At 47.8% G+C, this 25977-nt stretch overlaps 1 protein-coding gene across 1 annotated transcript in view; it reads left to right on the plus strand.

The window, feature by feature from the left end:
- CPQ (carboxypeptidase Q) overlaps window positions 1-22834 on the plus strand; it is a 293090-nt gene extending 270256 nt beyond the window's left edge. Inside the window, exon 11 of the mRNA XM_026659134.2 lies at window positions 22354-22834. Coding sequence (XP_026514919.1) covers window positions 22354-22514 — 161 coding nt within the window. The 3' untranslated portion in view covers window positions 22515-22834. The remainder of the gene's footprint in view (window positions 1-22353) is intronic.
- The last annotated feature ends 3143 nt before the right edge of the window (window positions 22835-25977 follow it).

The following is a 25977-nucleotide window of genomic DNA, read 5'->3' on the forward strand; positions in this document are numbered from 1 at the left end:
CTGTTATTCTTCTCGTTAAAGTTGATTCCTTTGAAGGCAAATCATACATTCTTCTTCGAGTGCTTGCTCATATCCATTCCAGTTAGGTGTGTGCGCGCCGCGTGTACGATCGTCGGAAGATTTTTACCCTAGCAACACCCGGTGGGTCGGCTGTGGAGCCCCCTGGAGTGGCGCCGTTATGGCGCTGGATATATACCCCAGCCGACCCAGCGCCCCCTCAGTTCCTTCTTACCGCCCCTGACGGTCGTTGGAACTGTGGAGCGCGGCTTAGCTGATCTCCACACTCCCTAGCTTCTCATTGTTGTTGTTATAGTTAGTTATATAGATAGTTATTCAAGTTAGTTAGTTAGTTAGTTGTATAGTGTATATATATAGTTGTATATTGTTATCGGGGGTTTAGGGGGTGTTTTTCCCCTTTTCCCCCCCGGCGCACAGCCGGGCCCATGCCCAAGGCTCCTGGCTTTAAGCCGTGCGCGTCCTGCGGGAAGCATATGCCAACCAGCGACCCGCATAGTTCCTGCTTGAAGTGCCTTGGGGAGGCTCATCCAGCAGATAAGTGCCCTATCTGCAAGGCCTTCAAGCCGAGGACAAGAAAGGAGCGGGACTTTAGACTCCGACAGCTCCTGATGGAGGCGGCTCTGAGTCCGGATCCTCCCTCGGCGCGCCCTGTCCCGGCACCGAGCGCTTCGGTGCGCAGCGCCCCGGCGGGCCCGACCGGTGCGGCGGAAAAGACTGCTCGGCACCGACCGACGTCGGCACCGCGCCCGCCTAAAGAACCTCGACGCCGATCCCTTTCTCCGGGCCATAAGAAGGCCGGCAAGGCGCGGGACGTTGCTGCCGCGAAGATACCGGCTCCCCCGGTGCCGAGGGTAGAGCCGCGTCCGCAGTTGGACCGCCAAAGGCAGGCGGCCACACCGTCGACTCCGGCACCGAGGCCGTTGAGTCCGGTGCGGACTGTTTCACCACCAAGGCTGGTGGTGGAACCTTGTCTCCCTTCCACCCCGGAGACCTTTGCTACGGCGAGAGACCTGATGGCCCTCACGGAGCCGGCGCCGTCACAACCCCCGGCACCGGTGGCTCCACGCGTGCTGCAGTCCAGAGGAAAGCCTGCCCTGGTGCGCCCACCGTCGCCAGCACGAGTCTCTCGGCACCGCTCCAGATCCCGGAGCAGGTCCCGACGCCGCTCGGAGTCCCGGCGCCGAATATCACCTCGGCACCGGTCGTACTCGCGGCCCAGATCCTCTTCGCGGCGCCGTTCAACATCCCGGCACCGTCGCGACGACCGGCACCGATCGGGCTCGAGACGCAGCTCCCGGCACCGGTATGAGCGCCACTCGGGCTCGAGGGGCCGCTCCCGGTACCACGCCTCCTCCAGATCGTCGTCCCGTTCCAGATCGGGATCCCGGCACCGGAGGGACTACCGGCACCGATCCAGGTCCCGGCACCGCTCTCCGGCACCGCACAGGGACAGATCGCCTTACGGCCGGCACCGATCGGCACCGTACCATCCGGTGCCGACGGCGTCGGGTTCGGCACCGCCGTGGCCGTCGAGATCGGCGTCGCGATCATCTGAGGCAGTGGAGGCCGGCCACCTGCAGGAGACCGACGACCCTATGCAAGGACCTGCGCATTGGTCCTTCTGGACTCCTTGGGCCTACCACCAGGCACAAGGAGCTCCGCTATCTGCCTCCCGCTCTGGCCGTTCGGAGCCTAGGGCCCCAGAGTCCACCATCTCCCGCCCTCCTCCAAGGGACGTGGAGGCTCCAGTGCCCGCACCAGCAGAGGCCCTGGACCAGGGGGCAGGCGATGCCCAACTCCAGGAACACCTGGAGCAGGACCAACCATTGGACCCCTTGCCACCGGGGGCATCCTCCTCATCCTCGCCTGATGAGGCCGTAGCGGGCACATCCGCCATTGGGCCGCCTCCTATAGACCTTCGGGCCCACCAGGACCTGCTGCGCCGCATGGCTCGCAATATGGACCTCCAGGTGGAGGAGATTGCGGAGGTCCATGATCCCATCGTGCAGATCATTTCAGCGGATGCTCCATCCAGGGTGGCATTACCGCTGATCCGCACTATCCAGGCGAACGCCACCACTATCTGGCAGACCCCGGCCTCTATTCCGCCCACGGCCAGAGGGGTTGAGAGGAAGTACTTTGTGCCCTCCAAGGAACATGAGTACTTGTACACTCACCCCCAACCGTGCTCACTGGTGGTTTCATCAGTCAATGCAAGGGAGCGCCATGGCCAGCAGGCTGCTGCGCCCAAATCGAAGGACGCTAAGCGCTTCGATTTGTTCGGACGCAAGGTCTATTCGGCTGGCGGGCTGCAACTGCGGGCAGCGAACCAGCAGGCGCTCCTGAGCCGCTACGGATTTAATATGTGGTCCTCGATGGGGAAATTTAGAGAGCTGGTTCCCCAGGAATCGAGGGAAGAGTTCGGGGCCTTGGTAGAGGAGGGCAAGCGGGTGGCATGCACCTCCCTGCAGGCGTCCCTTGATATAGCGGACTCGGCCGCTAGGACCCTGGCGTCGGGGATAGCAATGCGCCGAATCTCCTGGCTCCAGGTGTCAGGCTTGCCACCTGAACTGCAGCAGACCCTGCAGGACCTACCGTTTGAGGGCCAGGGCCTCTTTTCGGAGAAGACAGACTCTAGGCTCCAAAATCTTAAAGACTCTCGGACAATGATGCGCTCCCTGGGGATGCATGTCCCAGGGCCTCAGCGCAGACCCTTCAGGCCCCAGCCTCAGCGGTTCTACCCTCCCCCGCCTCGTCCAAGACAGGACTTTGCTAGGAGGCGGGGTCGAGGTGGTAGGCGAAGGTCGACCGGCCCTCAACCCGGTCAGAACCAGGGCCAGCCTAGGCCACCTTCAGGGCCTAGGCAAGCCTTTTGAAGGTGCGGTCGAGGACGGCACCACGACCGGTACCCAGGATCCAACTCCCCCCTTCCGGGATCGCCTCTCCCGCTTCCACCGTGCTTGGTCCCTCATAACCTCGGACCGTTGGGTCCTTCGCACGGTGGAAAGGGGATACGCCCTCCAGTTTTCCTCGCCCCCCCCCTCCCACTCCCCCTCCCCGTCCCTCTTCAGGGACCCTTCTCACGAGCAACTCCTTACACAGGAGGTTCTTGGGCTCCTCGCTATAGGGGCCATAGAGGAGGTTCCATCGGAGCTAAGGGGCAGGGGGTTTTACTCCCGCTACTTCCTGATACCCAAGTCAAAAGGGGGTCTACGGCCCATCTTAGACTTGCGCGGACTCAACAAATTCATAGTAAAGTTGAAGTTCCGCATGGTGTCATTGGGGACCATCATCCCTTCATTGGATCCTGGAGACTGGTTCGCCGCCCTCGACATGAAGGACGCTTATTTCCATATAGCGATTTATCCGCCCCACAGACGCTTCCTGCGATTTGTAGTAAACAGGGTGCACTACCAATTCGCAGTCCTTCCCTTCGCTTGTCCTCGGCTCCCAGGGTGTTCACAAAGTGTCTGGCAGTCGTCGCGGCCTTCCTTCGTCGACAAGGGATACAGCTGTTCCCGTACTTGGACGACTGGCTGGTACGCGGCCGCACCAGAGACCAAGTGCAGGCTCATGTCCACATAGTGACACGCACTTTCCACGAGCTGGGCATTCTACTCAACAGAGAGAAGTCCACTCTAGTACCAGCTCAGAGGATAGAGTTCATTGGAGCAATCCTGGACTCAAGACATGCCCGAGCCATCCTGCCAGACAGCCGCTTTCATACCATTTCAAGCATCATTCAAGGACTCAGGGCCTTTCCAATTACCACCATAAGGACATGCCTTGCCCTCTTGGGCCACATGGCCTCGTGCACCTACGTAACCAGGCACACCAGGCTGCGACTTCGCCCACTGCAGACTTGGGTGTCATCGGTTTACCGTCCTCATCGAGACGACCTGAGCATAGTGGTCACGGTTCCGGCCTCGGTCTTGGCCTCCCTCACCTGGTGGACGGATCGCACGGCGGTCTGTGCAGGAGTGCCCTTTCACGCCCCACAGCCCTCCCTCCACCTAGTTACGGACGCTTCATCTCTAGGATGGGGCGCTCACCTGGGGGAGCACCATACCCAAGGCCTGTGGTCTGCGTCCCAACTAGCCCTGCACATCAACGTCCGAGAGCTGATGGCAGTGCGCCTGGCTTGTCAGGCTTTTCTCAACTTCCTACAGGGCCGTTGCGTGCTGATTCTCACCGACAACACCACGGCCATGTTTTATATCAACAAGCAAGGCGGAGCCCGCTCATCTCCCCTATGCCAAGAGGCCATTCGCCTGTGGGACTTCTGCATCGCCCACTCGATACATCTCACGGCGTCATTCCTGCCTGGAGTCCAGAATACGCTGGCGGACCGTCTCAGCAGGTCCTTCCAGACGCACGAGTGGTCGATTCGCCCGGACATCATCTATTCCGTCTTCCAGAGGTGGGGGTTTCCCCAGATCGACCTGTTCGCATCTCGGGCCAACAGGAAGTGCCAGGCGTTCTGCTCCCTACACGGGCGAGCCCCGGGCTCTCGGTCAGACGCCTTCCTCATGGCATGGAAAGACCATCTGTTCTACGCTTTTCCCCCATTCCCGCTGGTCCACAGGGTGCTGCTCAAGATCCGCAGGGACCATGCACGGGTAATTCTAGTCGCTCCCGCTTGGCCGAGACAGCACTGGTACACCACACTGCTGGAGCTGTCAGTACAGAGGCCGATCACGCTCCCCTTGAGTCCGGATCTCATCTCTCAGGACCACGGCCGGCTGTGTCACCCCGACCTGCAGTCGCTCCACCTCACGGCGTGGATGCTTCATGGTTGAGTCGCTCAGAGCGGCAGTGCTCCCAGGCCGTCCAACAGGTCCTGCTGGGAAGTAGAAAGCCCTCTACGCGGACCACTTATTTAGCCAAGTGGAAGAGATTCTCCTGTTGGTGTGAGCAACGAGCTACGTCTCCCTCGCAGGCTCCTATTCCCTTGATACTGGAATACCTCCTGTCCCTAAGACAGCAGGGCTTGGCGACATCCTCAATCAAGGTTCACCTCGCCGCTATTTCCGCTTTCCACCCAGGAGAACTCACGTCCTCGGTCTTCTCTAACCCGATGGTCGTTAGATTCCTCAAGGGCTTAGACCGGCTATACCCACAGCAACGACAGCCGGTTCCGACGTGGAACCTCAACCTCGTCCTCTCCAGGCTCACAGGGCCTCCGTTTGAGCCATTGGCGACCTGCTCACTTCTGTACTTGTCTTGGAAGACAGCCTTCCTCGTAGCCATCACCTCAGCGCGACGTGTCTCGGAACTTAGGGCGCTGACATCCGAGCCCCCATACACGGTGTTCCACAAGGACAAGGTGCAGCTTCGCCCCCACCCTGCCTTTCTTCCGAAGGTGGTTTCACCTTTCCACGTAAACCAAGATATATTTCTCCCGGTCTTCCATCCGAAACCGCACGCTACTCGTCAAGACCAGCGTTTACATTCTTTGGACGTTCGCAGGGCCCTGGCTTTCTATATTGACCGTACAAAGCCATTTAGGAAAACGACGCAACTCTTCGTTGCAGTGGCCGACCGGATGAAAGGCTCACCGGTCTCTTCACAGTGCCTGTCCTCTTGGATTACGTCCTGCATTCGTGCTTGCTACGACCTGGCCGGTGTACCGACGCCACGCCTCACCGCTCATTCCACGAGGGCCCAGGCCTCCTCGACTGCCTTCCTGGCTCAAGTACCGATCCAGGACATTTGTAGAGCTGCAGTGTGGTCATCGGTCCACACATTTGCTACTCACTATGCGCTGGTGCAACAATCCAGAGACGATGCTGCTTTCGGGTCAGCGGTTCTGCACACAGCAATGTCTCACTCCGACCCCGCCACCTAGGTGGGGCTTGGGAGTCACCTAACTGGAATGGATATGAGCAAGCACTCGAAGAAGAAAAGACGGTTACTCACCGTTGTAACTGTTGTTCTTCGAGATGTGTTGCTCATATCCATTCCAAACCCGCCCCCCTTCCCCACTGTCGGAGTAGCCGGCAAGAAGGAACTGAGGGGGCGCTGGGTCGGCTGGGGTATATATCCAGCGCCATAACGGCGCCACTCCAGGGGGCTCCACAGCCGACCCACCGGGTGTTGCTAGGGTAAAAATCTTCCGACGATCGTGCACGCGGCGCGCACACACCTAACTGGAATGGATATGAGCAACACATCTCGAAGAACAACAGTTACAACGGTGAGTAACCGTCTTTTTCCCCGTCCCACCATAGCTGCAGATGCCAGGAACCCACATGGGGTCCACCCCTGAAAACTTCCTGTGCACCAATGCACAGGAATTTGGGGCTATTGCATCTACAACTAAATGGATCCACCAGGTATTCCTCCATGTAGGAATGCCAGGTACAATGTGGAGTGGCTGTGCTCATGCTCTGTGATCTGAGGAGGAAAATTTCCCTTTCCGCACGACCTTGTGAACTTCCCAGTGCACAGCACAGTTGTGCCAAGGCTGAGGTTTCCTCTTTATGTATGTATTCTTATGCTGAGTACTCTGTTTAAAAGAGGTACAGTATCATATGTTTCTACATATCTCATGGTTTACTTCCCAAAAGTTGGATTCCTTTTAGGACTCAATAGTGTTTGTGTTTCTCCCCTGAGTAGCGGCATTAAAGTCAAGGAGAACTTGAGGTTGGCGTTGAGGTCAGGAAGATTTTCATTTTGTTTTTTTAAAATAATCTTTTGTTTACTGGATAACAAAACTGCATGTGTTCAGCATGGTGGGGAAAGCAACTTCATAAATAAAAATTAGCTTTTTTTTTAATCCTTGTGCTTGAATTACCAGCTTACCAAAGGCTCCCCCTGCTGCTATGGGAGTGGATGTGAGTGTGTTCTAGATCCATCTATCTGCATAAAGGTGTTTGGGAGATGTGAGGGGAGTAGCTTTAGCTCATTGTAAGTTGTTCTTTTCTGGGTTTATTTTAGCTTCAAGGATTTTTGGGAACTTTGTCAAGGCCCTTCAGACTTTTGCTTACTGTTTGAGCAAGCAAGCAATGAAAGGCAGCCTGGTCTGCTGAGTAGGGCACTGCCCTGGGAATCAGGAGTTCTGGTTTCTGTTCCTGGCTCAGCCACTCACCTGCTATCCAACACTGAGGATGTCACTTCTCCTATGTGTAACTCTTTCCCCTTCTACTCCCTCATGTCTATTTAGACTGTAAACACTTCCATGCAGGGACTGTCTCTTAATATGTGTATGTACAGAGCCTAACATAATGGAGCTCCTCTGGGAACTATTATAATACAAATAATAAATAACTGCTTATAAATCTTTATCGTTCATTTGCTTAGCAACTTAAATGGACACGCCACTGTACTGTAGAAGATCAGTACCCTTCATCTAGCAGGTCTTATTTACAATCTAGAGGTACTGAACCATGAAGACACAGTACAAACAAGACAGAATACATACTGAGTGGGGAGTATCCATTACAGTTTGAAAGTTTAATGGAATAGCTGGGTTTCAAGAATTTTCTTGAAGGTAAAGACAGTGGGAGCTTAGTATATTAGTGGGCAGACCATATATATTGTTGAATGGCAAATGCATACTGATTTCTAAGTACCCAAGATAGTTTTCTCTGATATTATTTATTATTTGTATTGCCGTATTGCCTAAGGTAATCACAGTGTAAGACAAAAGACAACAGATGGATACAGACTGATGGGGCGCAAAAGAAACTGTGAGATAGTATTGGTCAGCGTAATAGCCGGTGGTATCAGCACACCAGCAGTCTAACCGTTGTCAAGGCTTTTGTAGGCATCTGTCACCTCTGCTCACTGGCCATGTCTGGGGATTAGCTCTGCCAGCCTGATGCCCTCTTCTCGCAGTTCTTCGGTCCGTCATATCGCTCTCTCACTCTGTGGCCCCTCTCTTGCTCCTCAGAAGTTACCGTGCCTTGTCTTCATGGCTTAGCCCTCTAGCCAAGTCGCAATAGTCCTCTCCTTCTGGGTCCTATCAAAGCCTTCCACATCATCCCGGGCAATTCTTAAGTCCACTGCCATGGCTCTGCCACTCCCTCCGTGGCTAGAACAGACAGTCTCCAAGTTCACTGCGCAGATTGTGCCACTCATTCCATGCCTGGTAGGGGAACCCAGGCCCACTCCCGACACTGTGTTCAAGCCCAGAGGCCATATCTCCAGCAGCTAAGGTCTGTACTACCACAAACCTTCCTGTCACTCCCCTGGACTACTTCCTACCTTGCCTATTCTAGTCTCACATTCTCCACTCTTCTAGCTAAACCCATATCTCCTGGGTCTGCTAGATAAACCCTTGCACTTAAGTCCAAATCCCTTTCTCTCCCTCAACCCAGTGACAACAGCCCTCACCCCTGCAGCCTCCTTTCTGCTACGGCTCCCTGCCTTTATAGAAGCCCTGCCTTTTCCTGCACAGGTGAGCTGCCCTTGATTAGAGCTTTCCTCTTAGGCTGCAAACCAGGGGACATTTAGGCTAATAAGTTAATTGGCCCATCTGACCTACGTTGTCCCTTCCTTATCCCTCTTTGGGGACCCTTCTCACAAGGATCTCTTGAGTGAGGAGGTACAATCCCTCCTATCACTGGGGATGATCAAACCTGTTCCACTGGACTATATTGAAAAGGGCTCTATTCTTGATACTTCCTAGTCCAAAAGAGAAATGGGGGGGGGGGGGGGGGAGAGAGACCATTTGTGGACCTCAGAATTTTGAACACTTTCATCCATGCTAAATGGTAACCTGAGCAATGAAAATTCCCTCTCTGGATCTGGGAGATTGGTTTGTTTCCCTTGACCTTCAGGATGATTCCTACATTTTGTGCCAGTCAAGAACCACTGCCAGTATTGTGTCCTAGCCTTCAGCCTTTACACCACCCAAACAGTCTTTACTAAGGCCCTATGGGTCGCCACAGCCCATCTTAACCAAATGGGAATAATTGTCTTCCCCTACCTGGACAATTGGCTACTGAATGGGCACTCATTTCTAGAGGCTCAAACAGCAACCAGAAAAGCCCTATCTCTTTTTCCACTCACTGGCCTCCACCTCAACATGGAAAAATCTACCCTCGTACCTATTCAGCAGATAGACTTTATTGGGGCCACTCTGGACTCCATTGCCAGGGTGTACTCACCCAAGGACAGATTTACCACTAAATCCAACTTGTTTCAAAGATACAACAAAGCCCACAAACTAAAGCAGAGGTTTGCCTACAAATTCTGGGCCTTGATACTTGATACGTTTGTGACATCCTTAGCAAGACTGTACTTTCAGAGTCTTCAGGCCTAGCAGAGACGCATTTATACTCCCATTAAGCACAGTGTATGCAAACAGTTGTCAGTACCTTGGAGGGTATTCACCTCTCTCAGTTGGTGGAAAGAACCATAAAAGGTGTGCATGGGAGTTCTGTTCCTGCAGCCTCCTCTCACAGGAATCATCATTACAAACCCCTCCTTAATAATCTGGGGCACATATTCCCAGGACCTCACAGTTCAGGGAAGATGGACCCTTTAGGAGGCTATCCTCCATAACAACATATTAGAGCTCAGGGCAGTTGGTTATGCTTTTGAACATTTCCTACTACACACTAGGGGCCACCTGATCAGAATAATGCTGAGCAACAGAGCAGCAATATATCAGTCATCCAGGAGGAGCAAGATCCCAATCCTTATGTACCTAATCCATAAAACTATCTAACTAGTGTATATCACACCACATACAGATCTCAATGGTTTATCTTCTAGGACTAAAGTATACAGTGGTGGATTCCCGCAGCAGACATTTCAGCATTGATCACAAGTGGGAACTGAACACGGAGGTATTCTGAGAGATATGTCTTACCTCAGACGCCCACTGATAAATCTCTTTGCAGCTCCATCCAATGCAAAGTGCAAATCATTTTGCTTGAGGGAAGGGCATGGATGGGAGGTGCTCTAATCATTCCTTGGCCTCACGTACTGCTATACATATATCCCCTGACTCCCCTACTGCTCAGGGTTCTGAACAGATTGAAACAAGAAAAATTAGTAGCCATCCTCCTAGCACTATCATGGCTGAGAGAGGAGTGGTTCCTAGAGTGTGTTCGCATGTCTCCGCCGACCGCCTCTCTGCCTTCCCCTGATGGTGATTCTTCTCACCCAGGAGTTGGGATTGATCACTCATCCAAATCTTTCGGCACTTCACTTTAAGGCGTGGCTACTAGATGGCTCTCTGATATAGAATGAGACATACATATGATACTGCTTCATAGCAAAAAACCTAAAACAAAGAAAACTTACCTCCCGCAGTGGAAATGCTTCAAGACTTGGTGCAGTCAATCTATACCTCCTCTTGAGTCTCATGTAACACACATTCTTGATTGCCTGTTCAATATAAAAGCCTCAGGATTATCACTGAGTTCCAGCAAAGTTCACCTAGCTGCTATCACAGCTTTTCACTTCCCAAATTGAGGGGTTTTCAGTTTTCGACCACCCAACTATGACAAGGTTTATCAAAGATCTCTTCAACTTCTTCCCTGCTGGTAAGGAATCAGCTCCACCCTGGGACCTCAACTTAGTCCTCAACACACTGAGGAAACCCCCATTTGAACCTATGGCAAACTGTTCCCTCCTTCATCCGTTCCCTTAAGACTATATTCCTCATAGCCATAAGCTTGGCCAGGAGGATAGGGGAACTTGGAGCCTTATCCACTGTACACAGTGCTCTGTCATGACAAGATGATGCTATGTCTGCACCCTCGCTTCCTTCCTAAGGTTTCCTCAGAATTCCACATCAATCAGGAGGTTCAGGTACCGGTGTTTTTATCCCCAGCCTCACTCTTTGGGAGAAGAATCAAGCATTCACACACTGGATGTAAGAACAGCCCTTGCCTTCTGCCTAGACAGGACTAGGCCCTTTAGGGCTTCACCCAGGCTTTTCATCTCAGTTGCAGAATGCATGAAAGGTCAGGTGATTTCCACCCAAAGACTGTCCATATGGGTTGCACAATTCATCTTAACCTGTTACAAAACCTTACGGGGTTGCCCTTCTCCAGGAGTCATTGCTCATTCCACCAGGGCTCAATCTGCCTCAGCACCCCTGCTGAAAAGCATACTCATTTCGGACATCTGCAGGGCAGCCACTTGGTCTTTGGTACACATGTTTTTCCAGCATTTCTCTTTTGTGACTGCTTCCAGAGCTGACATGGCTTTCACCAAGGCTGTTCTATGTTCTGTACTGAATCCACCTCCTCAGCACCCTCCTCTTTGATGAAGGTACTGCTTGGGTGCCTCCTGATGTGGAGCACCCACACGGACACTACTCAAAGAAGACGGAGAGGTTACTTACCTTGTACAGCCACTGGAATTCTTTGAGATGTGTGTCCCAATGGGTGCTCCAGTATCCGTCCTCCTTCTCCTCTGCCTCAGAGTCTCTCATTGGACTTTGTGGTTGAGAAGGAACTGGAGTGGCAGCAAGTCCACCCCTCCCTATATGTCCTCATGTTGGGGCATGAAGGTGTCTAGGGCTCAAGCACTGACCCATGGACAGTGCTGATTAAAATTTCTGATCAAGAGTTCACTGGTGTGGGCACATCCTGACATGGAGCACCCCTAGGGGGACACATCTCAAGGATCTCCAGTTATTGTACAAGATGAGCAACCTGTCCTGTTAAGGAGTGATTTGAAGGAAAATAATGAGTTAACTGTGTGGCATTTACTGGGAGCTCCTCCCAAGCATGAGGGGCAGCAGGGGAGAAAGCATGAAAGCGCTTGTTTGGATATTTAACAAGTACGTGATGGAGGCGACGGCACTGTGGGCCAATCGGAGGCAGGAGTCGACATTTCAGTACTGACTGCAAGATGATAGACAGGGCAGGTGTAGACCATAAAGGGCCTTGGAAGTGAAGACAAGCATCTTATGTTATACAGGATACTGGAATAAATTATTAAATGATCACTTTGTAAGCACCAAGAGGACAATAGGGTGATGGGTAATAGCCAACATGGATTTGTCAAGAACAAATCATTCCAAACCAACATAATTTCCTTCTTTGATAGGGTAATTGGCCTAGTGAGGGAGTTCAGGAGAGATGGACTGGGACAGTGTCACTGGGGCAAGTGGAGGGGTTAGAGAAGGAGAGCAGCTGAGAAACTTCTGCATCTGTGACAGGGGAGGAGAAAGGAGAGAGTTGTGGTAGGAGAAGGGGGAAGGGAAGGAAAGTCAAAGGCAGAGAGAAGGGTACATTGTATTTTGTCAATTGTCTTCTGGAAGAAGTTGGTGTGATCCCGTACAGAGAGAGCAGAGAAGGAAGGTTGGGGGGTGGGGGTTTGAGGACTGTCAAAGGTGGCAAAAAGGCAGCAGGGATTGTGGGCATGGAATTCAATTAAGTTGGAAAAGTAGAGGTTTGTTAGTGAGGAAGGTAAAACCAAACGAGGAAAGAACTAATTTGTAGTGGATGCAGCCAGCCTGATCATGAGGTTTCTGCCAGAGATTCTCTGCAGTGCAAGAACTGGAGTGAAGGAAGTGGATATTGCAGGTGAGCCAGGGCTGGGAGTTGGCAGGACAGATGTGAGCGAAGGGCAAATGTTAAAAGAGAATGAATGAATGGAGAGAATGAATGAAGCATGGAGAGAATCATCAGCCATATCAATGGAAGAAAAAGAGAGGTCAGGGAGGAGAAGGCTGAGAATGGACAAGAAGCTGAGTGACAGAGTAAGTGGGGACAGGGCTGATGGACTGATGCTGAAAGAGAACAGGTAAGAGAGAGGGAACTCAGCAGCAATGAGATCTAGCAAGTTAGTGCTCTCTCATATGTAAGAAATGGGGGAGAGTGGAAAGAAGAGCCAAGTGAACACTCTAAAAACTTTTTTGTGCTATTAAACTTCTACAGATGTGATATACAGTAACTTTCCTCCTCAGAGCTGCTTCTGTTTTTAATTAGACTGTCTTTGAAGAGGCCAGTTCAATATCTTGTTTAATAAGAGTGCATTCATATCTGTTGCAGAATGAATCATCTCATAATCAGTACTGACTGTGTCTTTCTCAGACTGCAAGTCCAGAAAAAGGGAAATTGTCTCTTGAATGTGAGCTGTATTTCTTTGCAAATCAGCGTCCTTTGGAAAAGGATCAGCAAATAATACTTTGCACTTCTATAGCACCTTCCACATGAAGATCTCAAAGCACTCTAATTAAGTCTCTCAAAACCCCTTGTAAGGCATGTTTGCTATCCTTTTTACAGATAGGTAGCATGGAGCCAGAGCAGTGAAGTGATTTTCCCAATCATAGAATATCAGAGTTGGAAGGGACCTCAGGAGGTCATCTAGTCCAACCCCCCCTGCTCAAAGCAGGGCCAATACCCAGACAGATTTTTGCCCTAGATCCCTAAATGGTCCCCTCAAGGATTGAACTCTCAACCCTGGGTTTAGTAGGCCAATGCTCAAACCTCTGAACTATCCCTCCCCAATGTCAAGTGGCAAGTTATTGGCAGGTCCAAGAACAAGACACAGGAGGCCTGATTCCCAGTCTCTTTCTCTAACCACTAGACAATACTCCTTGCATTAAAGACCCTCCATTTGTTAATGTCTAATGTGCTCAGTAGATAATGCCATAATCTAAATAAGAAATACTTCAGTCAATTCTGTGGGGAACAACAGATTGGGTTAGAAACAGGAGAATGTAGAATTTATGCCTAGCTGATTTTCTCAGCTTCATTTCTTTTCACTTTCAAGCTGTTTGAAGTGGCAAGATTGGTGACTTCTGAGTGGATTTTGTTTGACAAACAGAAAAGCTTGATAATAGAGCTGCTGTCTTAATGCAGATTAAGAGATTCTAGGATTCACTGTAATCAATCAAGTTACCCATATGGAAAAGTTGTGCAGAATAATATTTCATACTAAAATCTTCATATGTTGTGAATCATTGCATAGAATTTAAGATTATTACATCTCTTTGATAAAATTCTATAGGATGATTTTTTTAATTAAAAAAGGATGACATCTATAGACATCCAAATGCACGTATTGTAGAACTAAAGGGGTCAGATCTTTGCCTATATCATGATGGCTTTGTGCTGATGGAGCAGCCCAAAACATTCCTAAACCAGCTTACCTGGCCACTGGAGGATCATCTTTGCATGGTGGCCCAGAGGCCAGATGGAGCTCCTGCAGCATGTGCCCTTCGGATGCATGAAGTGTGACCAAGACATTCCTGCACCTCATCGGTCTCTGGCTGCCCTAAAGGCCTTTGGAGCCACTGGCAGTGATAGTGTAAATTTAGAATGGCCCCAGGTTTGGGGAGGGAGGATATGAAGATGGCTTAGAGCTACATTTGCACTTGCAAGCACTCCTTAACTAGAACTGAGTATTGGACCCATAGCTTGGAAAGTTTTTTCTTTCACTCAGACATGAACATGGATTTTCTCTTGTGTTTCTAGTTATGTATAAAATTGTTTACATAGCTGTTGTCTTAGGGTTTTTCATTGACCTTATAAGATGCAATTGATCCCTGACTTTAATGATATACAGAATAAGCTGTTAAGGAAAAAGAGGCACAGTGAGTGCAATTCGTGTTGTATTCTCAATATTCTGTGTTCTCTTTAAAAAAAACAACACACTATCTGCAAGCCCACTTGTCTAATTGTTTTGGTGACAAAGTATTGTCATTTTATGATTTTTTTAAAAAAAAAAAAAAAAAGGAAACATCTTTTAGCATTTATGTGGGTTATACTTTACAAGATGAAAGGTATTTTTCTACGAATTAAGGAAAACACTATTATAAAAACCCAGGATAAAACACTATTCTATAAGCCCATAATTATTATTAGTGGAATGTCTATTATACATTCCAGGCAAGTAAGTTGTGACCTGGTTCTTGTAAAAGATCTGTTTACAAAGATATAATGGATTTTCCACAGCTGCTTGACTACAAGTGCATCTTTAGTGAAGTATTTTCAGCAGCTAATATATTTACCACAATAGCATGTGTTTATATTTTTTATCTTAATAAGTACTTGGAATATATCGAAAACGTTTATAAATCTGCACAAAGTTATAGGGCCATATTCAGCACCCATTACCCACCCAGCCCCATTGACTTCGGTGGGATCACACTGGATGTGAGCGGCAAATTTGACTTATACTGCCTATGTACATGGCACAAGTGCCAAAGGAATATGTTAAAATGAAACCCATCCCATCCCCAGATAACAGCATGCTACGGCATTTTTTCTTTTTGTATCTTATGTCTCCTTGTAAAGAGGATCTTCCTGTTTGACAGTATTATTAAATTCATTCTCTTTTCTCCCCCTCACCTCACACACTAAAATAGCAGTGAGAACAAACACAGTCTCATTAATGAGAAATGTATGTGATAACAGAAATTCAGAGCTCATTTATTCAGGCTCAGTGACATCCTAATCCAACTCCCATTAAAGTCAATGCAAAGATTCCCATTAACTTCAGTGAGAACTGGACTAGGTGCTGAATTATTATAGGATGTGATCAAAAGATACATATTTCAGCAAGAATGGTTGGGAATATAGAACTGTGCCGAGAGATTTTGCTTTCATTCTCTACAAAGGCATGAGACCTTTCATTGAGACCAAGCAAAATCAGAATAGCAAGCCTTAGAAACATAAAAAGTTTATTGAAGCCCTCATCATTTGATATAGACTGTTTCCAGAGCTCAGACATAAACATGTGAGAAATGTATTCACAAGGTTCTTCTTCGAGAGGTGTCCCTGTGGGTGCTCCACTGTAGGTGTTGGTGTGTCCCTATGCCGTTGTTCGGAGATTTTTACAGCAGTACCCGTATCGGCCGCGCATGCGCGGAGCCTGCCTCACATACTAGTCTTGTCTTAATAGTGCACATGCGCAGCCGAGCTCCTCAGTTCCTTCTCTACCGTCTCCAGCTGGAGTCCGACCTAGAGCAGACTCGTTAAAACTTTTTCTCTTACCCATTCTACATCCTTTTTTCCCCTTAGTTTAGCGCTCTAGTTACTAGATAAGTTCATCCCTTAAAAAAAAAAATTTTTTTTTGTTCCCGCTTGTTCCTCTCAGACTCCAGCTGACCCTAATATGCCTGGCTCCCCAGGATTTAAGCAGTGCACTACCTGCAGGGATGCCATCCCTATCTCAGATGGTCACTCCCAGAGTATAAAATGCCTGGGGGAGTCCCACATTCCTCAAAAATGTGCCCATTGTTCCAAATTAAAATCCAGGGCACGTAAAGACAGAGAACTCCGACTGAAAATGATTCTTATGCAGAAGTCACTTGGACCTGCTTCTGACCCAGGTACGGGCTTCTCAGTCAACCGCAGCCCTCCCGTCTCCAAAAAGGACAACAAAAAAGAAAACGCTGCCTCCCTCACCCAGAAGGGAAACATTGCAAGCAAAAAGGTCGCTGGGCAGGTCTATTTCTTCTATGCAGACCTTCCCCCGGCTCAGCACCTTTGAAGCACTGGTTCCCCCAGCATCGCACTAATCCCGCCTGTGGCTGTGGCGACAGCGCTAGCTCCTGGTGCTGAGGCTTCAGGCTTACAGTTGCCTGCCTATCTCATGGGACCGTCCGGCACTGCAGTGGACACGGTGCCAGCACAGATGACCTTGCCGGAACAGACGCGGGCTGCGCTTACCTCCCCAGCACCTCCGACCTCAGCACATGCATTGAGCACTACGGTGCAGAGAACATCAGTGCCAAATGACCCTCCAGCGCCACAGGCGCTCCTAATGGAGGGTTTATCTCACACAGGCTCTCCGGCACCGCAGTTCATTCATTCACCGGACCTATAGATGTCACCTAACCTACAGTCACCTCTATTTGACACCTGTTTTTCTCCGGACATTCGCATGCAGTCCGGACAGCTGTCTCCGGCTGTATCTCACTTTTCTAGTGATGAGGAAGCCATAGTGTAAGGAGACTTTTCACCATACCAGTTCTCCCAGTCACAGACGCAAATCAGCACTGATCACAGAAAATCTAGGTCTTCATTCATCAAAGACCTCCCTCCCTGGTACACAAACCCTTGGATGGCACCACCTATGCCCTTCCCCAGTCAGTGGCAATAATGGGGTCCATGGGCACCATATAAGTGATTCCACTATGATTGCCAAGATGCCAAAAATAGGAGCAATGCCACCTTGCCGCCACCAGTGCTACGAATGAGAAATGACAACAAGCTGTTACTCCACACTTCGATGAACATGCTACACATGCTTCCCCAACCCTTGTGGAGCCCGTATCCACACAGGATGAGGCTATACTGTCTCCCCCACCAACACTGTCGGATGATTTCTTAAAATTTCAAGACGTCTTCAAAAGAATCGCCAACGAGTTGAGGATTAACCTGGAGGAAGTTTCTGAAAACCAACATGAGTTGACTGACATCCTGCAACCTTCCTCCACTTCCAAGATTGCCTTACCTATAAATCCAGCCATTATAGATCCTCCCAAAACCATATGGCAGACACCGGCTACTAGCACACCTACCTGTAAGCATGCTGACCGGAAATATTTTATTCCTTCCAAAAGGTCTGAGTTCCTTTTTACTCACCCAGTGCCAAACTCATTGGTAGTAGAGGCAGCTAACCAAAAGAACAAAGACCAGTTCCCAGGTCTACCCCAACTGATAAAGACAATAAAAGGCTGGACCTGCTTGGTCGTAAAGTGTATGCTTCGTCCACATTACAATTTCGGATATCTAATTATGCGGCCGTTCTGGCAAAATATGATCACAAAAATGACTTTATTGATGACATTCCAGAGGGCAAAAAACGATCAGCTTAAAGCCATAGTCTCTGTGGGACAAATCATCTCCCGTACCGCACTACAAGCTGCGCTTGATGCTGCTAATACAGTCGTGATGCGTCGAGCTTCATGGCTTTCATCATCTTCTTTTCCTTGTGAGGTTCAGAATACCATCGAAGATCTCCCTTTTGATGGTGAAAAACTATTTGCCAGTAACACCAACGGTGTGGTTCACACCATGAAGGACTCAAGGGATGACATTACGGTCTCTCGGTATCCAAACTCCTGCAAATAGGAGGAGACAATATAGATACCAACCTTATCAACATCCACACTACCCTACGTATACTCAACAATGTCATAGACCATATGAACAACAATGTCGGCTCCTTGTCAACCCCCTCCCACTAATAAGCAAATTTGAAGATGTGACCGAGGGTATAGAAAGCATCATCCCTACTTCAGTGCCCATTCCCCCCCACACCCTGTCCCATTTCAGGGACCCCTCTCACAAACAACTGCTCCACCAGGAGGTGCATCACCTCCTCCAATTAGGAGTAGTAGAACCAGCGCCTGACCAACACAGAGGAAAAGGGTTCTACTCCCATTACTTTTTAACACAAAATAAAACTGGGGGATGGTGACCCATTCTTGACCTCAGATGCCTCAATAAATTTGTTTTAAAAAAAATACAAAATGGTGACTCTTGCAACCATAATTCTAGCACTGGAGCAGGAAGATTGGGTTTTCAGCCCTCGACCTGCAGGATGCTTATGTTCCTGTGACCATACATCCTGCCCACAGACGTTTTATTCGCTTCGTTCTGGGCTCACAACACTACCAGTACAGGGTCCTACCTTTCGGCCTCTCGACTGTGCCTCGTGTCTTTTCCAAACTCCTTGCAGTCATAACAGCTCATCTCAGAAGGCAGGGAATCATAATTTTTACTTACCTTGACAACTGCCTTTTCAAAGCCAGGACCCTCCAAGAAGCCATTCAAACCACACAACGGACAGTTCAATGTTTCCATGCTCTTGGCCTGTGAATGAACAAAGAATATCCTCACTCACTCCCACCCAACAGCTGGAGTTCATAGGAGCACATTTCGACTCATGCAAAAGAATAGCATCTCTCCCACTCCACCTTTTTAACACCATCAACCTTTTCATTCCCAAGCTGTGCAACAGTCCACAAGTAGCTGCACGAGCTTGCCTACAACTCCGAGGCCACATGGCCTCTTGCACTTTTGTAGTCAGGAATGCTCACCTCTTCATGAGATGTTTCCAAAGCTGGATTCCACTGTCTACAGACCGAATATCCATGGTCTGAACAAACTTTTATACATACCTCCCAGAGTCAAGGACTCCCTCCACTGGTGAACATTGCCTCACAACCTTTCCTCCAGGGTCCCTTTCTACAGGACATCCCGTCGGTTGTCATAACTACAGATCCATCCCTTACGGGATAGGGAGTACACATGCCCCAATACACTACCCAGGGGCTTTCGTCTCCTGCCAAGATGTCCCTTCACATCAACGTCTAGAACTCTGGGCGATACACAATGCCTGTCTCCAATTTCTCCCCTTCATACAAAACCAACATGTCAGGATAATGACCAACAACATTGCCTGCATGTTCTGTGTACACAGGCGGGGGGGGAGGGGGCGCGCGATCCCGCTCCCTTTGTACAGAAGCAATGAAACTGGTGTCTCAGACACAATGTCTGAATATCAGCTGCATACTTACCTGGCTCTCTCAATACCACCGCAACGACTTCAGTAGAAGATTTCCCATATACCACAAATGGGAACTAAATGAGGATATAGTACTAGACATATTCCACAAATGTGGATACCCAACCACAGACCTTTTCGCAACTGCAGCAAACAAGAAATGCCCAAGATTTTGTTCCAGAGCAGGACTAGGCAAACACTCCTCAGGGGATGCGTTCATGTTCCCATGGATCACCGACCTAATGTATGCATTTCCCCGATACCACTCATACACAAATTATTGATAAAAATACGAACAGAACAAGCCAGGGTCATGATGATAGCCCCACATGGCCCAGACAGGCATGGTACCCTTTCCTTACCAAGATGTCGCTTTTCGCACCCATCCCACTACCCTCCACCCGTATCTCTTGTCCCAACAACATGGTCTACTACTCCACCCCAATTTAACCATGTTACTTCTCAAGGTTTGGCTCCTTCATGGTTCTCTTATGCCGAGCGAACTTGCTCGGAGCAGGTTCGAAATGTACTCCTTCATAGCACAACAAATTCTACATGCACCACCTGCCTTCATAACTGGACAAGATTTACACACTGGTGGGCTGTCACAAAAACCACTCCTTTTTTCCGTGCCTCTCCTGCTAATCCTCGACTATCTGTTAGAGATTAAACTCTCTGGACTCTCCCTGAGTCCCATCAAAGTCCACTTGGCCGCAATTACAATGTTCCATGATGCCTTCGACGATAGAAATATCTTTGCTCACCCCATTACTAAGCGATTCCTTAAGGGACCCCAAACCCTATACCCAGACATCAAACCGCCTAATCCATCTTGGGACCTTCCCTTAGTCTTAACATGCCTAACCCAAAAAACATTTGAACCATTAGCCACATGTTCCCTCCTACATCTCTCTATGAAACCTGCATTTCTGGTAGCAATTGCATCTGCGAGATGCACAGGAGAAATTGCAGCACTTATGGCAGATCCGCCATACACCATATTTTTTAAGGACAATCTCACCCTACGCTTACTCCCTGAAATTCTATCAAAGGTGCATTCATCTTTCCACATCAATGAGCCTATCCATCTTCCTACCTTCTCCAAAACCACATGCGAATTCCTTTGAATCTACGATGCACATTTTGGATGTGCGCAGAGCTTTGTCCTCCTACTTCAACAGGGCTAAAACCTTTAGGCGTTCCGACAAGCTATTTGTCCCCATTGCAGAACGCTCTATGGACTCATTTATCTCTAACCACAGACTTTCCAACTAGATCTCAAGTTGCATTTGTCTCTGTTATCAACTACAGAATGTGACTCCTCCTACTTTTATCAGGACTCACTCCACCAGATCCATGGCGGCCTCTGTGGCCTTTCTACATAACTTCCCCCTTAAGGACATTTCCAGAGCTGCCATTTGGGCTTTTGAAAATACGTTTGCAAAACTTTACGCTCTTACACAGTGACCCATCCCCGATACGCGTGTGGGCAGAGCTGTTCTATCTACTGCATTCCTTCCAGATCCAAAGTCACTACCTCCTTGAGAGATACTGCTTTTCAGTCACCTACAGTGGAGCACCAAGAGGGACACCTCTCGAAGAAGAAGAGGAGCTTACTCACCTGTGCAGTTACTGACATTCTTCGAGATGAGTGTCCCTGTGGGTGCTCCACTCCCCTCTACTTCGGAGCGGGAGCGGCCTCCGTTGTAGAGAAGGAATTGAGGGGCTTGGCCGCGCATGCGCACTATTAAGACAAGACTGGTATGTGAGGCAGGCTCCGCGTATGCGCAGCTGATACAGGTACTGCTGTAAAAATCTCTGAACAATGGCGCAGGGGCACACCGACAGTGGAGCACCCACAGAGACACTCATCTCGAAGAACGTCAGTTACTGCACAGGTGAGTAACCTCTTCTTATACAATCAAATGGCCTTCCATCTGAGATTTGTCTATAGCGCATCTCAGTGCACCATCTAAGCTCTGTCTACATTCTGATTGGGGCCTCTTCTACCTGTCACTATAGCATTATTATTACTAATGATGTTTATTACAGTAGTGCCTAAGGACCAATCAAGATCAAGCCCCACTGTGCTAGGTACTGTACAAACACAGAGTAGCAGATTGTCCATGCCCTGAAGAGCTTCCAATAGATAGACAAAAGGAAAGGGATGCAACATACAAAAAGAGCAATCAATGTGATGGTGGCAAATATCATTTTAGAGACCTGTTTTGTTTTTTTTTAATTGTGTGAAGTTTCTATAGGAAGTGATTAGCGAAATGGAAAGACAAGACAAGGGAATGGAACAGGGTCATTGAAGGGATGGGAGGCCAAGGGGAAAGAGCAGGGGAGAAGAGAAAGAAGGAGGGTCTGAAAGTTAGGTGGAGGGAATCTGAAGTGAAGCAGTTGGGTGGATGACTTCCATGACCTCTGTGGCAGACTCGCAGCCTTACTAATAAATACATGATGGTAAGCATCACAAGAAAAGAAGCAGTCTATTTCAAATTCACCAACATTAAAAACAAAAAATTAAAAAACCACCACACTTGGAATAATTATATGGATTTCCTTAAGTTGGATTCCTGTGCTTCGTATATAGAAATGCATTTATACTACTGCTGGTGCAACAAAGATATTAAGGGAAATACTGCCTTTCCCTTCTATATTAATTTACATGTTTGCTGTCTCATGTACTCATAACAAGGCTGCTAACATTATGTAAAATTTGTTTATGCTAAAATGCTGAAAAATCCCATGTTCTATGGCTCAGTGAAATTATCATATGGAAACTTACTCTGTTGCATATGGATTTAATGAAGACCAGCACAGGAATAAATTCATGTTTATGTTCATCTTAAAATATATGTATTTACATCATAAGGAATTGCCCATTTTTCTCTGTAGGTGCCAGCTTGCGTGATGACATCAGTAAATACTTCTGGTTTCATCATACTCAAGGGGACACAATGACAGTTCAGGATCCAAGCCAGATGAATCTCTGTGCTGCTGTTTGGACTGTCGTCTCCTATGTAATTGCTGACATGGAAGAGATGTTGCCAAGGTAATAAAAAAGCAAGAAAGAAGACTTATATTCTTCAGTCCACTAATGCATGTGGTCCACAGCTGTGGGAAATTCCTTTTCCATCCTGGTTTTTGCTGATTTTTGTTTTTGTTCTCTGACCTCAAAGCATTCCTTTTACATGGTCCTGTTTACTGATTTAATGCCTTCCATTTGTGATTTTATTTCATGTTTCTTCTATTAAGTATTTTTACCCTCTAATCAATGTCTAATGTCTGTCTCCTAAAATTATGGCAGAATAGCTGTCTATAAATAAGTAACTCTGTATAGCAGGAAAATACACTGAATAAATCTGTTGCATCAGAATAGTAGTTTTACTGTGTTTACATGTAATGTGTGAAGGATTTTTTTAGTTTAGATATTAGTATGACACATTAGCACTAAAAGTGATCTCATGCTTCCATAGCTTTTTAAACTAATACAACGTTCACATTGTGTTGGGGTTATAGGCCAGGCTAACCCTGGATGTTACAATTTGCTTAATGTCTTAAAGGTGCAATGGCTAAAATAGTATAGCTTTAAAAATTTCCAAATCCATTCAAATCATGCTGGTCGCCCTTACTGAGACTTCAGACACAGTGCGTAATGAAATTTTACACGTGGTGAGGGATAATGTTGTTCAATTCACACTTCATCTAGGAAAAGCCAAGTCTTACATCATGGAAGGGAAACAGAAGGAATAGTGGGAATTCTGTCAGTACCCCCGGCAGGAGGGAGCTTGCTGGCCATTTGGTATTAAGCTTCACAACCTGCAGCTGAATGTCCAAGTAACAGCAGTTGCCACAAGTGCTTTCAGTCATTTTCTTTTGGAAAGAAGGCTGTATCCTGTTCTTTCTAATGCAGGTTTCACTATACGTATCTGCAGTGCATGTTTATATGGCTACACTCTCCCACCACACACAGTGTTTCATGCAGAGGAGACAGTACAGCTGTGTTCTGTGATCTTCACTGCCTGCCAACTGATACCTGGGTCAGGGCCGGCTCAAGCTTTTCTGCCACCCCAAGCAGCAAAAAAAAAAAAAGACGAGCAGCAGCACTTCGGCAGCAGCTCAATCACGCCGCTTCTTCGGCAGCAATTCGGCGGATGGTCCTCCCTCTCTTCCTCTTTGGTGGCAATTTGGTGGCAGCTCAAAGAGGAAGAGAGGGAATGAGGGACCCGCCGCCAAATTCCCGCCAAAGCCCCGGACATGCCACCCCGATACCGGACGGAGTGCTGCCCCTTTGAATTGGCACAGCTCTAAACATTTCTAGTCCTTGAGCGGTCTCTGTTCCCATGCAATATCATGGCGGTTGGATTCTAAACAGGAGAGGGCTGGTAGCTGGACATTGGCAGTGAGAATGAGAAGTGAATTTGGGGATTGACTTCCCTCATCCACTATTGGTTTTCTCTTGCCCAGCCCGGGTGGCCTTCCAGACTCACTCTGTTGAGGCATGGGGTTCTTTTTTTAGAAGAGAAGACGACAGAATTGGGAGAGATTCTAGGGCATGTTTTCCTCTCATGTTCTTTTGGCATATATTAATTATTGTTAAACTTCTAAATTTTGCAGCATGCCTACTGAGTTTATTGATATTCAGAACTGGGAAAATGTCTAAAGAAAGCAAAATAAATGTCACATCAGGTACTAAACTTGCCACTAATCATAGGACTGAAAGGGACCTCGAGAGGCCATCTAGTCCAGTCCCCTGCACTCATGGCAGGACTAAGTATTATCTAGACCATCCCTGACAGGGGTGTTTGTCTAACCCGCTCTTAAAAATCTCCAATCATGGAGATTCCAACCTCCCTAGGCAATTTATTCCAGTCCTTAACTACCCTGACAGTTAGGAAGTTTTTCCTACTGTCCAACCTAAATCTCCCTTGCTGCAATTTAAGCCCATTGCTTCTTGTCCTATCCTCAGAGGTTAAGAAAAACAATTTTTCTCCCTCCTCCTTGTAACAACCTTTTATATACTTGAAAACTGTAATCATGTCCCCCTCAGTCTTCTCTTTTCCAGACTAAACAAACCCAATTTTTTCAATCCTCCCTCATAGGTCATGTTTTCTAGACCTTTAATCATTTTTGTCACTCTTCTCTGGATTCTCTCCAATTTGTCCACATCCTTCCTGAAATGTCGCGCCCAGAACTGGACACAATACTCCAGTTGAGGCCTAATCAGCGCGGAGTAGAGCATAAGAATTACTTCTCATGTCTTGCTTACAACACTCCTGCTAATGCAATAACTTCCAGTTGCTATTTGCCTGTGATGGATTTGAACTGTTGAGCTATTGGGGAAGATTCTGCTGTCCGAATGATAATTATCTGAGACCTCCATTTCCTTCCAGCTATTGAGATTTACCGCAATAGAGCCCTGATAGTGTTCCTATTTTGATTTTTAACTAATATATGCGTTTCACTAATCCTACACGGACACTGTATATAGATATTCTCTCTTCTTTTTTTAAAAGAAATGGTTGACATAAACTTACCACAAAATTTCTACAGCTTTCAAGAGCAATGTAGTGTAAAAGTAGCAGAAATGTTTCTTTGATGAGTGCATGGCTGGTGGTCCTCACTAATGGGAGATTTTTGCTGTCGTCAGTCTCTAAATTCAAATCTTTGTCCTGTTTTTGAGACCTTACATGAACTTTGGCACCACATCTTTGTCTATCAAGGTCTGTCAAAGTGACTTTGTTCCTCAAAGATCCATAGGTTTCCAACAGGAAGGGTAAACTTGGTGTTACAAGCCTTAACCTCTGCCCCATTTGAGCCATTGATAGAGGTATTCTTTTCAGTCAAAGCATGTTCTTTAGCTGCCATTATGTCAACTGGCAGTTTCTGAGTTGGGAGCACTCCATAGAATGCCATATTGTATTAGGCCTCCAGACAAAGCTGTTCTGTACATAGCTCCAAGATACATACCAAAGTGCAATTCCAAATTTTACATAGAGATTATTCTTCCCACCTTCTTCATTAGTCCATCCAAAAGAGAATCTGTAGTACAGCTTGGATGTTAAAAGGTCAGTCCAAATTTACCTGAACACAACTAGACCAATGAGAAAATTCACCATAGTCTTTGTGAAATATCATCTGAGATGCAGAGAGAGCAAAACTTCTATATTTATGATTGCATGTTAGATCACAGCTTGCATGGAAGAGCCTGTAAAACTAAGGAAATTACTTCTTCTGAAGATAATATCACTCTTTCCACCAGTCTCATGGACTGAGAGGAATGGATATTCTTCAGAGATTTGCATGCCAGCTATTTTGACAAACTTCCATGTTTTCCAGTAGACACTATAGAACTGATAAACCTGCATCTTCAAATGCCTCTATTTCAAAGGTCCTACAGGCAGTGGTAAATAAATAATGAAATGATTTATGTATAGATTTTTCTTTCCATTTCTATTGGGTCTTTGTAGTTCCCCTTCAATATTTTGCCTTTATTCCTGCTCAAAGTAGGAGTTGTGT

The sequence above is a fragment of the Terrapene carolina genome, unplaced genomic scaffold (assembly GCF_002925995.2).
Source record: "Terrapene carolina triunguis isolate 2854851 unplaced genomic scaffold, T_m_triunguis-2.0 Scaffold58, whole genome shotgun sequence".
Taxonomy (NCBI): domain Eukaryota; kingdom Metazoa; phylum Chordata; order Testudines; family Emydidae; genus Terrapene; species Terrapene triunguis.